This window comes from Pongo pygmaeus, chromosome 1 (assembly GCF_028885625.2).
Source record: "Pongo pygmaeus isolate AG05252 chromosome 1, NHGRI_mPonPyg2-v2.0_pri, whole genome shotgun sequence".
Taxonomy (NCBI): Eukaryota; Metazoa; Chordata; class Mammalia; order Primates; family Hominidae; genus Pongo; species Pongo pygmaeus.
In genome coordinates this window covers 52,029,408-52,046,503 of record NC_072373.2, presented here as the reverse complement: position 1 = coordinate 52,046,503, position 17,096 = coordinate 52,029,408, and the positions used below count along the sequence as shown (strand labels likewise).

Sequence of the window (17,096 nt, the reverse complement as noted above, 5' to 3'; positions counted from 1 at the left end):
TATTTCCCAAGGAGATTTTTTTAAACAACAACAAAAAACCCCCACAGATCTTTATTCATCCAGATTATTCATATATGTTTATTTCTGTATTAAAAAGCTCTCATCAGTTCACATACTTTTGACTTCTCTACTAAGAATGGTTGAGTGGAAATCACATATTTAAGACTTTGTTATTATTCATAGTATTCTGTAAAGTGTTTTAATTATTTTCCCAAAATGAATGTAAGAACGTGGAAGAAGAAACACCACTTTAGCATTCTGTAACCTTTGTCAATCCAAAAAACAACTTTTTTTAAACCTCTGAACCACAAAGAAACTACCTATCATAAAAGCTTCAAACTATTGTAGAAAGGTTAGGGTCTTATTTAGAACTATGAGGAATAAAGAAGCTAATTTTCAGCTCTGTACAAGTCATCGCATGTTTTTATCTACATTATTTGAAATGTATTTTTCTACTGTAAAATAGGGAAACGTGCCATAAGCAGTCAGTTCAATGAGAAGGGAGTGGGCTTTGGAGTCCAATGGAACTTTGGAGCTCAGGCCTACTCTATCTTTGTGAAGGATGTGATTTGGGATGAGGTCCTTAACTTGGCTGAGCATCAGCTTCTTCATCAAATAAGCATAATAGTCATTGTCCTTCAGGATTATTGTGAGGATGAAAGATAACGATTAAACAATGTTTAGTATGGTACATAGTATATTGAAGAAATATCATAAATGATTGTAATTATTGTAAATAATTTGCCAAAATAGAAAACTGAGGTTCTATGATGATGTATTATTCAGCCATGTTCTTAAGGCTAGCAACTGAAAAAGAATAAGAATCTAGGAATTTAATCCCCGGTTCATTATTCCTTCAACTCTGAAAAACTTCCTCTAAGACTGCTAAATGAAATATGATTAAAACTTAAGTTATACAGGGTTTCCTCTGTATCACATCCAAAGCAATTATATTTGAAAGGGAAAGGGGCTGCTCAAGGCTAATACCCTGAAAAAGAAGGTTAATAGAATTACCAGTAATAATCTAAAATTTCATACTATAGGGGCAAAGAAGAAGTCCCTTGCTTCGATGTTAGGAAAACATGGTACAATTTAGGTAGATTCCTATTTTAAAAGTTTTAAGGGCTAATTGTGCCTTTGAATTTTAGTGCTTTTATGATTTAAGGTTCCTATTTCCACAATATTTACGAGAAAAGCACATTATTCTTTAGTAGTGTTAGAAAAAAGCTGTTATTCTTCTAAAAATTAATTTGAATGCTAAAGAAATCCCTCAGAATCTTTCTTTTAAAATAACTGGATTATGGCAATAATAGGCATTACTGAGGAAATTCTTAACATTATTTTTCTTAATAAAACAAGTGATTTTCTCACACTCAATGACAAAATATCTATTTCTCATTTATGCCAAGACTTTCTCTTCAAATGTACTTGCTTAAATTCCAGTAATTTGTACTTATTTATCTCAAAACGTAAATTGGTCTAAATTGTTCAACAAGGCCAGAAAAATGCCACTAAACTGATATTACGTACCACTTCTTCAAATTTCTTTGATACCTTAGTCAGTAAAACTAAATAAGAACGGAAAAATAAATAAATGAACAAATAAAAGACTCATCAGATTATATGTGTAAACTAAGGAAGAAACACATGCTAGTGATAGAGAGTAACCACACACTCCTCATAAAATGAATCTGAAAATATTTCTCTTATTTAAAGTTAAGTTGATGTAAATGTAAAAACTAGTTTTATTTTAAATGAAAAAAAGTATTTAAAGAAAGAATATGTTCTTAACTACTCAATATTCCCTACCTGCTTTTTCACAGACCAACGCTGTGTTTACTTAAATGCATCCTTTGTTCTACTCCTGTCCTGTTTTATTATCTTTTAAACTCCATGGTTACTCTTCCCTTCACACATTCCTTTTAAGTTAAGTTAAAATTTTCCTTTTAAGTTAAGGTTGAAGATTTTGCAAAGGTCTCATGAAGGAGTAAGGTGTGACGTGGATTTCCTTAATAGTCCTGATGAGGGCTCACAGGGCAGAGGCAGTTTTTGAAAAAATGCACGTATTCACAGATTCTTTAACCATACAGTTCTAGATTCAAATGTGAATCTAGATGTTTCTTATCTGATTGTCCTGCACTGTGTATTTTTAATCAGAGCTACAATAATGATAAAGCTCCATCATATTCATATTCATTTTATCATAACCATCGGCATTAACAAAAATAGTGTATAAACTACTACTGCAATGATAAAGAGGAGAAAATAGATGTTTCTCTGAAATTTCCTAATTATTGTTGCTTAAAGGAACACAATTTTTTCCTAGTTTTAGTTAATGTTAATTTCTGCCACAGTGGTCTTTCTAGGACTTTATGTGTAAAAAATCTACAAGAAATTCAAAAGAGATGAGAATTTTGCTTTGATTCAATCAGAGTAGGAAAGGGTTAAGTATTACTCTTGTTTACTGAATGTTTTTGCATTAAGAAAATCTACTATAAAAAACAGTGTATCTTTGAAGCCACATAGACACATGTGGAATTGAAACTCTGGCCACTACTGGCTGTGTGACCTTGAGTAAATTATTGAGCTGAATATTCAATAAAAATGAGGTAATGAAAGTACCTCCTTGGCTGGATTAAGAAAATGTGGCACATATACACCATGGAATACTATGCAGCCATAAAAAATGATGAGTTTGTGTCCTTTGTAGGGACATGGATGAAGCTGGAAACCATCGTTCTCAGCAAACTATTGCAAGGACAAAAAAACACCGCATGTTCTCACTCATAGGTGGGAACTGAACAATGAGAACACATGGACACAGGAAGGGGAACATCACACTCTGGGGACTGTTGTGGGGTGGGGGGAGGGGGGAGGGATAGCATTTGGAGATATACCTAATGTTAAATGACGAGTTACTGGGTGCAGCACACCAACATGGCACATGTATACATATGTAACTAACCTGCACGTTGTGCACGTGTACCCTAAAACTTAAAGTATAATAAAAAAAAAAAAAAGAAAGTACCTCCTTGGGTGTTGCGAGGATTAAATGAGATAATATTTGTAGAGCTCTTGGGAAAGTTTCTGCCACATATTAGTGCTCAATAAATATGACCAATTATTATATTACTATTATTATCAGAGAAACAACAAAGTTAGATCAGTTTACTTCTTTGAAGAACAGGTTAATTTCATGACATCGATATATTCTTCTTTCTCACAAGGGTAATGTGAATGACATGTGTTTGGAACTGACCTCTAGGAACCATTTTATAAACACACACACACACACACCCTAGATAGATGGATATCTTCTAATTAATAGTTAGAACACTGCTAATTTTTATTGTATTAGTCATCTTTTTATTTCAAATCCTAACACATTTTGCTTTATTTTCATCTACAAAAAAAGTCTATGTATATAATAACATAACATAGAATAATTTAAAAATAATGCTTGACAGGCACAAATTTCTAAGGGACTTTCTTGCTGTACTCACTGGAATTAACATTTGTCAAATTAGGCTTTCCTTTTAGATAAGTACTGGCTCTCTCAAATTAAAATAAGAGTTCAAAACCTTTTCATTTTAATAAAGAACAACAAAGTAGTGGGCATTAAGTTGTACTGAAAATGCAGCAGTTTCTAAGTCAGATACTAGTCAGTAATCATATTTTCCTAATCTTTTTTAAACAATAAGGCTTTTCATGAAAAATTTTACTGGGCCCTCCCACCAGAAAAGCCACCTATCTCTACTCTATTACAGAGGTACCTGGACCAATGGTTAAGACTACAGAATTTAACTGTACAAAAGGATCATAATTCTAGCCTCTTATTGTCACAAAATGTCATCTTCAATTCTATAAAAGCTACTAGCCTCACGGGTCATAAAGATAATGAGACAGCAGTTATGTAAATATTGAATAGATGCCTTAAGCAACTTGTCCATGAGCTGACAAAATTTTGCTTGTCTGAGTTGAGAAGTAAAAAAGTGTTATTTTAACACAAAAGTTCCATTGAAGCTAAATTTTTACCCATGAACTGAAGGAAGCAAGGAGCTGAATGATTCCACATTCAGCGTACTTGCTGAGTCAAGCAAACTAACTTTTCCCCAAGCTAAATGCTTTCAATGAAATGCTATACTTACATCAGACAAAGGTCCACAACTACTGAGTTCATTTGTACCTCCTTTAATGAACCAATTATCTCAATGATTTCTATATTTTCATGGTGGGAAAATGAATCTTAAAAATAACGTTAAATTTTGTGAAATGTGTAGATGAGTACTTATTATGTTTTGTCTTTCCATGTTTCATTTCTGAATTCCAGCATCTATTCATTTACACATAGACTGAAATTTTTTTTCCTCAAAACAAACATACAAAGAAGTTTAAAAAATTGCTATTATACCAGGCCAAAAATTAACACACTATTTAGTACACCTAATATTTAGAACAGTGCCTAATACGTTGTAAGCACTCAGCAAATAATGAATGAACAGGACATTGCAAGGACTCAAGCAAAATGCTCTGCAAGTCAAGACTATACACCACAACAATCGTGCAAAAATATCAGTTTGTAAATTATTAATTGCCTAGATAATTATAACAGTATTTGATCATTTACACTAGAAGGATTAATTGTACTTATGGAATGGTAAACTGGAAACTTTCCTAACGCTGCAGTGATCTATAAAGTAAAAAAGGTAAAGACATTTGTATAGTAATAATACAGTTACTTAAATATGTATAAAGAATTTTGGTGCTCAGACCCTTCTTTTTGGATTGTATTACCAATCATAACCTCAGTTCTTAAATTCATACTCAGTAATAACCATCACTAGTAGTTTTTCTAGCAGAGAATGCTACTATTCAGAAGGAAAGACAGGAAGATATGAGTTGACTGGATTTCTGTATTACTAATTTCCAGCAATATTAAGAGATTATCCAGGCCAACAGCTACCAATTCACGAGGCCAACTTAATGCCTTGAGTAACAGATGTCAGGCAAAATAAGCTAATTCCATAGCTTTTATAAGACGAAAAATGTATTTAAGACATTACATATTTAGGAGAAAATCATTAGTTGTTTATGAAATAGGTTTTATCAGACACAAGTGCAAAGACCAAGATAATTGTTATTGAGAAAATGGATAATCATATTGTAACTTGTCTTTACCTCCACAAAAGCCACCTGAAGTGATCTCTTCTTCAAATACATCAGAGAAACCCCTTCCTGCATTTAGTTTTGCCAGTCGACCATCGATAAACTAGAATTAAAAAGTGTCAAATAAAATGTATCAAATAAAATGTTATCCAATAAAATGTTAATTTTTCATTTTATAAGGTTAGATTTTTACTTACATCAAAAACATTAATAACAGACTTTTGTATAAATTACACATATATGGTGTATATATACACACACACACGAAAATTCTCAAACAATGGAAAGAACAGGTGCTCAGTAAACAGCAGCTAATTAATTAAATTGCAAATGTACAGCAAAGAGTCTAACTCTAACTTATCAGCAAAAAATAGCAAAGTGCAGTAGTAAAGATCATAGGCTCTGGATAGGTTGCTCAATGCACAATCTCTGCAGAGGAGTTTGTACAAAGGTACTGTTGCGTTGCCAAGCCATTTACCCATGGGGCTCTGTCTTCCCCAGCTAGGCCTGTTTTCCCAGTACCTACCTCATGGTGTTGCTGCAAACAACAAATTAGATTAACCTAGGAAATGTGACACAGCAAGTATCTGTGAGATGTTAGACATTACCTGTTTTCAGCTTATTAACTTCATTCAGTAAAATAAAACATTACTTGTCTAAACTATTATATTCTAAAGCATAATAGAGCACCAAATAATTTTAACTATTTACAATAAAATCAATACAACTTTCATAGTTCCTGGCATACATTCTCACTGAATGACAAGAATTATGATTATTAAGTTAAATACAGTTGAGGTAAATGCATATTGACTTGACATGCATGAGGTTATTTTAGGCAATATTTTTCAGTGTTCTTAAAAAAGAGGTTGGAGGAGTGGGAAACTGAAACTATCAATAGCACCCAAAGATCTTTTTCAAAGTGCAGAAATCCAGATACCCTGGAGACTATCTTCCATTGCCTGTTCTGCTCCAGTCCTTACCTGTTCCAACATACATAGCATATCAGAATCTCACGGTATTAATGCTGCATTTGAAAAGTATCCTGGGTATTTTTATATGACCAACCCAAGGTGAAAATCAATGATTATACACACACACACACACACACACACACACACACACACACACACACACGTATTACTAGCACTTGGTTACCTTTTAGTTTGTTGATTTGCGGCACCTAGAATTTGATATGTTGTGGTTTACTCCATCCATAATTATGATGAATTATCTTTAAGTCTTCCTTGCTTAAGAGGCAGGGGATAACATAGGAAAGATTTACATGCTTTTTGCAAGGAGGACTTGAAGATGGATTAAAACGTTGAGCTCCATCGAAAAACTAACGAATCCTGACCATAATTTTTTACCCTAGAAATTTAAATTTTACCTGAACTAAAATAAAGTAGCTGGTCTTTAAAAAGAAAAACTCAGATACTTCCCTGGTTTTCTATTTGAACGGTTAATGAACAAAACTAATTAAGATGAGTTGTATAGGACAATACAATATTCCTCAGCAGCAATTTAAGATAATTAATAGGCTGAGCATGGTGGCTCACGCCTGTAATACCAGCATTTTGGGAGGCCGAGGTGGAGGGATCACAAGGTCAAGAGATCAAGACCATCCTAGCCAACATGGTGAAACTCCGTCTCTACTAAAAAATACAAAAAATATTAGCTGGACGTGGTGGCGCATGCCTGTAGTCCCATCTACTCGGGTGGCTGAGGCAGGAGAATCGCTTGAACCCAGGAGGTGGAGGTTGCAGTGAGCCAAGATCGCACAATTGCACTCCAGCCTGGCAACAGAGCAAGACTCCATCTCAAAAAAAAAAAAAAAAAAGGGGGGGGGAAGATAATTAATAGCAGTAACACGAGTTATAAGACTTTGATACAAAAATCTCTTACAGAAAAAATTAAGAAAGAATAGAAAATGAATCAACAGATTCATGTTCAAAATGTGGTTTACCCAGACCAAGGGAACAGAATAGAGACACCTGAAATAAAGCTGCACACCTACAACCAATTGATCTTTAACAAAATTGACAAAAATAAGTAATGGGGAAAGACACCCTATTCAATACATGTGCCAGGAAAACTGGCTAACCATATGCAGAAGAATGAAACTGGAGTCTTACATCTCAAGATATAAAAAAAATTAACTCAAGGTGAATTAAAGACTTAAATGTAAGACCTCAAACTAAAACCTTTCTTCCTAGAAGAAAACCTAGGAAATACCCTTCCAGACACTTGCCTAGGCAAATAACCTACGACTAAGTTTTCAAAAGTAAATGTAACAAAACCAAACATTGAAAATTGGGGCCCAATTAAACTAAAGAGCTTCTGCACAGCAAAAGAAACTATCAATGGAGTAAACAGACAACCTACAGAATGGGAGAAAATACTGGCAAACTATGCATCCAACAAAGGACTAATACCCAGAATCCATAAGAAACTTAAACCAACAAGAAAAAAACAAGTAACTCCATTAAAAATCAGGCAAAGGACATGAACAGACACTGCTCAAAAGAAGATATAAGTGGCCAACAAACATATGAAAGAATGCTCAACATCACTAATCATCAGAGAGACGCAAATCAAAACCACAATGAGATACCACCTCACACCAGTCAGAATGACTATTATTAAAAAGCCAAAAAGTAACAGATGTTAACGAGTTTGTGGAGAAAGGGAACACTTATACACTGTCGGTGAGAGTGCAAATTAGTTCAGGCCCTGTGAAAAGCAGCTTGGACATTTCTCAAAGAACTAAAAATAGAATTACCATTCGATCCAGCAATCCCCATATTGGGTATATAGCCAAAGGAAAATAAATAATTCCTCCAAAAAGACACCTGCATTTGTATGTTTATCCCAGCACTATTCACATAGCAAAGACGTGGATTCAACCCAGGTGCCTTTTACCAGCAGACTGGATAAAGAAAACATGGTACGTATACACCACGGAATACTTTGCAGCCATAAAAAAGAATGAAATCATGTCATTTGCAACCAATAAATGATGCTGGAGGCCATTATCTTAAGCAAATTCATGCAGAAATAAAATCAAATACTGCAAGTTTTCATTTAAAAGTGGGAAGTAAACATTGGGTATATAGGGACACAAAGATGGGAACTATAAACACTGGAGAGTCCAAATTGTGGGGAAAGGTGGGAGTGGGGCAGAGGTTGAAAAACTACCTATTGGGTACTATGTTCATTATCTGGGATATGGGATTATTAGAAGCCCAAACCTCAGCATCATGCAACATACCCATGTACCAAACCTACATATGTACCTCTGAGTCTAAAATAATGAATGAATGAAAACAACTATTAATGGAAAAATGTGGTTTAATCATCCTTTTATCATCATCTAATGCTTTTGAGTGAAACTGTGGTAAGATAGGTTTAAATAAACATAGCCTAAAATAATGGAATCTTAGATTTTTTTAGAGCACGAGTTGTTCTCACAAAACTTAGAACTATTTGAGGACAGGGACCATACATTACCCATTTTCACATCTTCATTACGCTTGGCATACAAAAGGTTTCCTATAGTATAAATTAACATGGAGTGTGGAGTATCAAAGGCCTGCATCACAACTCGGCCACTTGCTAGTTTTATGATCTTGGGCCACTTGTCACCTCTAAGACTATTTCTCCTTCTATTAAATGGGAGTAATAAAAATACCTTATGGGGTATTGCAAGAGCTAATTAAAATAATACAAAGTGTCTGCATTGTGTACACCCAATAAATGCTAAATAATAAAGTCCACTTTCCCCAGTACCATCACCTTTTCTATCTCTGTCAAATTTTTATGAGTTTCCCAAGGGAAGGATCACTGTCTTTGTCATGTATGCATCTTCAATACCTGGCAAAATACCTGCCGTAAAGTTTGAACTGAGTAAATGTTGTGGAAAGACTGAAGTACACTTTAACAATGCTGAAGTTCATATACTTCTACTCAGTTTTAAAGTTAAATAATTAAAATGCATAGAACTAATTCATTTCATTCTATCTTGAGATCAAAGCTAGGAACTTACAATGTTGGCATCTTTGCTATACATAATGGTAATTTTTAAACAAGGTGGTTTAAAATGCATGCAGAATTTGACTTGCACACATTTGTAACACAGTTATTATAAATCAAAGTGATCTAATTTGATGGGCTAGTTATAATTTTTTAAAAAATAAAGTGAAAGCAAAATGATAAAGTGAAAGTAATACACTACTGACAAATAGAACAAACTAAGACATCCTTTAAAGGACTTAATTTGCTCTAAAAGATTAAGACTAGAAGACTTGCTAAAAGGTTTTCATTTTTGTATTTACTGGAAATAATCCAACCATTTCAGAAATAAGTGGAACAGTTCAAGTCTAAAAAGCGATAAATCCCAAAACTATTTACTGATTATGCATTTTTGAGTATGAGTAACTACTTTGTCTTACTAACCTAGTGATTTGAGCCAATAGAAATTAATCACTCAGTAAAATGACACATGTTATCACTGACTTTGCAAACAATCCTGGCAGTGGCAGACACCAATGTACATAATGAGTGAAAATGTTTGTTCTTATAACAAAAGATTGATTTCATACATATACATACATATATTATATATAGATGCATATAAATAGACATCCAGGAATAAACTGAGAAGCGTTATTAATGAGAAGGATGCTGAATTTAACAGTTTTTCAAACACCTTTTTCTATTTTTATTCAATAACAGCTATTTTTCCCCCAAGTGGAGTTGGTTCATGGTTATACCACTTTAATAACTCTGGAGCATTTCATAATAAGTAAAAGAGATAAGAACATTTTTAGTCACTGATGCAGAGAAATAATTTTGAACTAATAAAAAAAATCTGTTGGAAAAGCTGTGACTCTATAATGTGCTATCACATGTTGCCTGATAAACAGTTACCTATTTCATCTAGTAAACACATATCTACAGGTAATTGGAAGACATAAGCTTTGAAAGAATTAGTTTATTATTATAAGTAATGACAAATAACATTGTTAATAACAATAAAAGTGACATAGATATAAAATGAGGTTGCAAGTAGATTTTTAAAATAACTTAAGAATTTGCTTTAAGAAGATGCTTTTATATAAATTTTAATATTTCTTTTTATTCCAAAAGAAAAAAATTAAAATCTAGATCTAAACATGTTAATTAATCACACCAAAACATAAATAACATAACTGGAAATCTTACAAAAATTCATAGATGTTATCCCATAGTATAGATTCCATAATTTCACAAATTATAAATAGATAAAATTGATTTAAATAATAATATATGTAATTCTCAAGATCAATGACATTATTCCCTCTAAATCATCAACAATTGCAAGAACCAGATTTTGTTAATCTTTATGACATGATCTTTTTGCTTTTGGAGATGTCAAGGATTTTAGGAGCTATGAGCCAGGAACCATGGACAAAAACAAATATACATGTTACATAACACCAGAGGCCACCCCCTAGTTTTCAATCACAGGTCCGTTACATCAGGTTTGCAGGTTTCCTTTCAACCTTGCTTATGACATGATCTTAAAGTACTGTGACAGGTTACAAGATAAATATTTTCAAGCAGCAAAACTGCTTCTGGCTCTTCTTTTTGATATTGATGTCACTAAGGTTTTTAAAAGTGTTTTTATCTTCAAATAGCCACCTAACAGGACACTGAGTCAATTTTAAAAGTGTTTTTATCTTCAAATAGCCACCTAATACGACACTTAGTCAATTTAAAGCAATTATCTGTTGCTTTAAATATACTTCAGTAAGTAATACTGTTAAATGAAAATTAACATTCACTATTCAAATTCATTTTTTAAATACAATTAAATATAAAATGAATGTTTCAAATATGTAATATAAAGAATAGACTCCATAGGAGGCTTCTTTCCAAAAAATATAAAGAATATGTTTTGATCAAAGTCACAAATTACACTTCAATATAGCTGCCAGTAAACTGGTAGGAATGTATATGTCCTCTAAGAGATAAGTCATATGCCTTTTACCATTCTTTAGTTATTTACCAGTTAGTGTATTTCCAGCATTGAGTCTAAAAATCCTAAAACAAGTTATGCTATTATCAGTGTTCTAATTCCCTTAGTGGTCTAGACACATGTTATATAAATATTTAATTGCAATCACTCCATCAAAACTCTATGACAATTGAATTTCAGGATTCTAGTATCATTTTAAAAGAAATAGTTGATCTTTTTAAAATCCTTATAAAAAAGATTCTGGTAGGGAGATGAGGCAGTGGTGCAATTCTCTGCCGAGCTGAGGAAGTAGCAAGATTCAGTGTTGTTTTTTGTGCTAACATGGCAATCCTGTTACTGAAGCAAAGCTGCAGAAGTGCTGAAGCAACACAATAAACAAATCTACACACCCAAATTCCTTCTTCAGCCTGGAGGAAACATTACCATGGCTCAGAAATTTATCTCACATTAGAAACCCTTCTTAGGTACAACGATAAGAGGTAACTAATAGATTCAAGTCTTGAGAGCTAGAGAAAAATAGTTTTAAAAATCAATCAGCAATTTAAGGAAAAAAATCTAAATACAGTAAAAAATTGCTTTCAAAAATAAACTAATTTCTTATGAATCTTTAAAATTTGCCTTTGTATATAATGCTCTGGGCTAAAAATTTAATAAGTAGTCTAATTTAAATATTTCTTCTTAGAAATGTTCAGTAAACCTTGACAGGTTAGTGAAAACTATACTGAAGTGTTACAATAAATTACATCAACAGATATTTATAGACACCTGCTAAATGCAAGCCATTCAGTTAGTAGCTATATATAAACACAAACTGCCTATAACAAGTGGGAATAAGTAAGGTAGGTCAGCTCAAACTAAGAAAACTAAGTATGTGGAAGAATAGAAATAAATTGTTATTTTTATGCCATTAGGTAATGAGATGACTATCAGGCTCCAGTATACTAAATTAGACTACCATGGTATCATGAACAGGAAAACACTATGAAGAGTATTAAGAGCCCACTCAGTGCAATGTATTATTAAAACTAATAACCTAAAATAACAGTAATAAGACAACAATACTACTTTCAAGGATATATCAATTGACATTAAATAATGTGCTAAAGAATTTAGTCTGCTGAAACTTATGATCACCAGACCAAAAGAATCAACTAATTATATTATTCAGTGAATATTTCACTGAATATATATGCTTTATTCCAGGCACTTTCCTAGATACCTGAAATACAGGAATAAATGAAGCAGGCAAAAATCCAAGCCCTTGTGATGCTTAAACATGTAGTGGAGGTAGGCGAAGAGAGTTATAGCATGAAATAAGAAACAACAAATGATGTAGTCATCTCACATACTTGTGAGAAAGTGATGAGTGTTAGAGAATAAGATAGACTTCCTAAGGGAAGTTAGGAAATCTAGGCCAAGGAACTTTCTATTTTAAATAGTGTGGTCAGGGTAGGTCTCGTGAAGACAGCATTTAAGCCAAGTCTTCAAAGCCATGAGGAGGTTTAATGGGAGAAGAGGATTCTAGGCAAAGGGAATAGCTAGAGTAAATACCCACACTGGAGTAGGAACAGGCAGGTACTCAGTAGGCCTGTGGGAGGCTCCAAGTATCAGGAGAAAATCCCACCAGCCATGACTATTTGCACTCAAAATTTATAAACCTCAACCTCCAATAGGATTTGAATACCAAGCAATTCTATTTTACTTTGCAGTCACTCCATTCACTCTCCCCATCCATTTCACAATGTCCTATCTTCTTTCTCCTTAAATGTTTAACGACCTCTCCCATTCTCTTTCAGTTGACGATCTTGCTTCCTAATTTCACCAAAAAAGAGAAAACCAAAGTAATTAAAAGAGAAATTCTACAAGCTCTAAGTCACACATTTACCTACCTCCTCCATCTGTGCTCACAGACTGCCTTTTCTCCTGTTATGAATAAACTGCCTGTGCTCCTTGCAAAGACTAACTTCTCTAACAATTTTTCCTTCTCTCTTCTGAATATAGTTTTATTTCTTAACTAGATCTTCCCAGCAGCATACAAACATGTTATTTCTTCTCTTGACCCCACTTAATTCTCTAGCTATGTGCTATTCTATTCTTCACAGCAAAATTCAAAAGAGCTGTTAGTACTTTGTGTCTACGTCCTCTCCTCTCATGCTTCAATCACAATTTCTGTCTCACCACGTCAGCAAAATTGCTCTTGCTAAGGTCATCATATATTCATGGTTCCTAAATCCAGTAATCAATTCTAGGTCCTTGTTTTAATCAGCCTGTCATGAGCATTTGACAGTGTTGATCCCTCCCTCTTTGGTATTCTTGTTGGCTGCTAATATAAAGTACTCTTCTGGTTTCTGTCCAACCTAATTGTTCATCCACTCTTTCATAGCCTCCGTTGCTAGTGCCCTCTTATACTACTTTCTTATCATTTCTATTTATACTTTTTCCTTTGGTAATCTCATCTAATCTACAGGCTGATGGCTTTAAATTCTACCTACATGCTGATGACTCCAAAATGTATACCTCCAGTCCAGTTTTCTCCCCTCCTCCTTTATCCATCCACTTACCTAATCAATATCCTGCTTGCATCTCCAATAGACATCTTGACTTAATATGTCTGAAACTCAACTCTTGTTCTTCTTAACGAAATCATCTTCTGCCCACAATCTTCCCAATCTCAATTGTAATTGAGACAAATACTTCCTTCCAGTTTCTCAGATGAGATAACATGGAATCATCCATGACTCTGCTTTCTCTCATCTTTATATCAAATCCTTCAGAATATCTATTGGCTTTATTTATAAAATAAACCCATATTCTGACCAAATCTCATCATATCTTCAATCAACAGTTCCACACTGCCATCAATTTCTCACCTAGATGATAGCAATAGTCTTCTAAATCTTCTTTCTCTCTGTTTCCACTTTTGGTCACCCCACAGGATACCGCTGAAGTGACACATATTCCAGGAAATCTACATTGACTATATTATTTTAAATTGTAATCCTCCCCTCACCTCTGGTAGTCCCCATTTAACATACCCTGTTCTATCTACTTTCCAATAGTACTTCTGACCTTTGAAGATCCACATTATTTTTAAATTATAATTTGTTATTAGAAATAAAAGCTTCACAAAGTCAGAGATTGTCTTCTTCTTTGTTCTCTGATGTACCCCACACAAAACACTGCCTATTATACAATGGATACAGGCATATCTCATTTAATTGAACTTCACTTTACTGCACTTCAAAGACAGCTTTTACAAATTGAAGGTTTGTGGCAACCCTCCATTGAGCAAGTCTATCAGTGCCATTCTTCCAACAGCATCTGCTTACTTTGTGTCCCTGTGTCATATTTTGGAAACTCTTGCAATATTTCAAACTTTTTCATTATAATCATATTAGAATTACAGGATTATATTATATGATTATAGTTGTTATGGTGATCTGTGATCTTTGATGTAACTATTGTAATTGTTTTAGGACGCCAGGAACCACCCCCACATAAGTCAGCAAGCTTAATTGATAAATGTTGTGTGTGTCCTGACTGCTCCACTGACTGGCTATTCTCCCATCTCTCTCCCTCTCCTCAGGCTTTCCTATTCCCTAATTAATAACCTTAAAATGACCTCCATGCATCCAAGGGAAAAAACTAAAAATGATGAAGCTTGTGAGGAAGGCATGTCAAAAACTGAGACAGCCTGAAAGCCAGGCCTCTTGCACCAAGCAATTAGCCAAGTTGTGGATGCAAAGGAAAAGTTCTTGAAGGAAATGGAAAGTGCTACTGCCAGTGCCCACACGAATGACAAGAAGGTGAAACAGCCTTATTGCTGAGATGGAGAATATTTGGGTGGTCTGGATAGAAAAAGTCAAACCAGCCATGACATTCCCCTAAGCCAAAGCCTAATCTAGAGCAAGGTCCTAACTACTCTCTTCAATTATATGAAGGGTGAGACATGTGAGAAAGCTGTAGGAGAAAATTATGAAGCTAGGAGACATTGGTTCATGAGATTTAGGGAAAGAAGCCATCTCTACACATAAAAGTACACGGTAAAGCAGCAAATGCTGATGCAGAAGCTGTAGCAAGTAATCCAAAAGATCTAGCTAAGATTATTGATGAAAGTGGCTAAACAACACATTTCCCAGTGAGGATGAAACAACCTTCTATTGGAAGAAGATATCATCCACGACATTCATAGCTAAAGAGGATAAGTCAATGCCTGGCTTCAAGGCTTCAAAGCTTCAAAGGACAGGCCAACTCTCTGGTTAGGCGATAATGCAGCTGGTGACTTTAATTGAAGCCAATGCGCATTTGCCATTTAAAGGCGAGTTAATGGGTGCAGCACACCAGCATGGCACATGTATACATATGTAACTAACCTGCACATTGTGCACATGTACCCTAAAACTTAAAGTATAATAAAAAAAAATCCTAGGGCCCTTACAAATTATGCTGCGTCTACTCTGCCTGTGCTCTATAAATAAAACAAAGCCCAGATGACAATACATCTGCTTACACCATGTTTTACTGAACATTCTAAGCCTACTGTTGAGATGTGCTGCTCAGAAACAAAGACTCCTTTCAAAACATGACTGCTCACTGACAATGCACGTGGCCACCCAAGAAACTCTAATAGAGATATAAAAGGAGATTAATGTTGTTTTCATGCCTGCTAAAACAATATTCATTCTGCAACCCATGGATCAAGCAGTAATTTTGACTTTCAGGTCTTATTACTGAAGAAATACATTTCATTAGGGCTACAGCTACCATAGGTAATTATTCTTCCAATAAATCTGGGCAAAGTAAATTGAAAACCTTCTGGAAAGGATTCACCATTCTAGAGGTCATTAAGAACATTCACGATTCACAGGAAGAGGTCAAAATAGCAACATTAACAGGAGTTTGGAAAAAGTTGATTCCAACCAGCTCTCATGGATGACTTTAAGGGGTCCAAGACTTCTTCGAGGAAGTAAATACAGATGTGATGGAAACAGCAAGCGAACTAGAATTCTAAGTGGAACCTGAATATGTGACTAAATTGCTGTAATATCGTAATAAAACTTGAACAGATGAGGAGTTACTTCTTATGGATGAGGAAAGAAAGCAGTTTCACGAGATGAAATCTACTCCTGGTGAAGATGCTGTAAAGAGCGTTGACAATAATGAATTTAGAATATTACATAAACTTAGTTGATTAAGCAGCATAAGGGTTTGAGAAGATTGACTCCAATTTTGAAAGAAGTTCTACTGTGGATAAAATGCTATCAAATAGCACCATATGCTACAAAGAAATCTCTCATGAAGGTAGGAGTCAATTGATGTGGCAAATTTCATTGCTGTCTTATTTTAAGAAAAAGACAACCACCCCAACCTTCTACAGCCACCTCTCTAATCTGTCAGCAGCCGTCAATACTGAGGCAAGAACCTCCACCAGCAAAAAAAAATGATGATTTCTTAAAAGCTCAGATTATCATTACCATATTTTAGTAATAAAGTATTTTTCAGTTAAGGTATGTACACTTTTTAGACACAATGCTAATGCACACATAATAGACTATAGGACAGTATAAACCTAATGTTTATATGCACTGGGAAACAAAAAACTTTGTGTAATTCACTTTATTGCAATATTCACTTTATTGCAGTGGTCTGGAACTGAACCCACACTATCTCTGAGGTATGAGTAAAGAATACTTAAAAAGTGTTTCTTAAATTTTAGTGTTCTTACTTTTTATGGCATTTCATTAATAATGTATATTTCTGGCTTTAATCCAGGCCTCTTGAATCATTAGTTTTGAAGGTGAGACTCAAGAATATGCATGTTTAACAGGCTCTCCAGGTAAGTCAGTCTTACCAGAAAAGAGCAAGCAGTCTGAGACCACATTCTGAGAAACACTAGTTAGGATATTGAAAT

At 34.2% G+C, this 17,096-nt stretch overlaps 1 protein-coding gene across 8 annotated transcripts in view; it reads right to left on the bottom strand.

The window, feature by feature from the left end:
• Positions 1-17,096, bottom strand: part of DENND1B (DENN domain containing 1B) — a 260,436-nt gene that overhangs the window by 39,602 nt on the left and 203,738 nt on the right. For all 8 annotated transcript variants that reach the window (XM_063647586.1, XM_063647606.1, XM_063647618.1 and 5 more), the window contains one exon: positions 5,179-5,269. In XM_063647586.1, the coding sequence (XP_063503656.1) occupies positions 5,179-5,269 (91 nt within the window). The remainder of the gene's footprint in view (positions 1-5,178; positions 5,270-17,096) is intronic.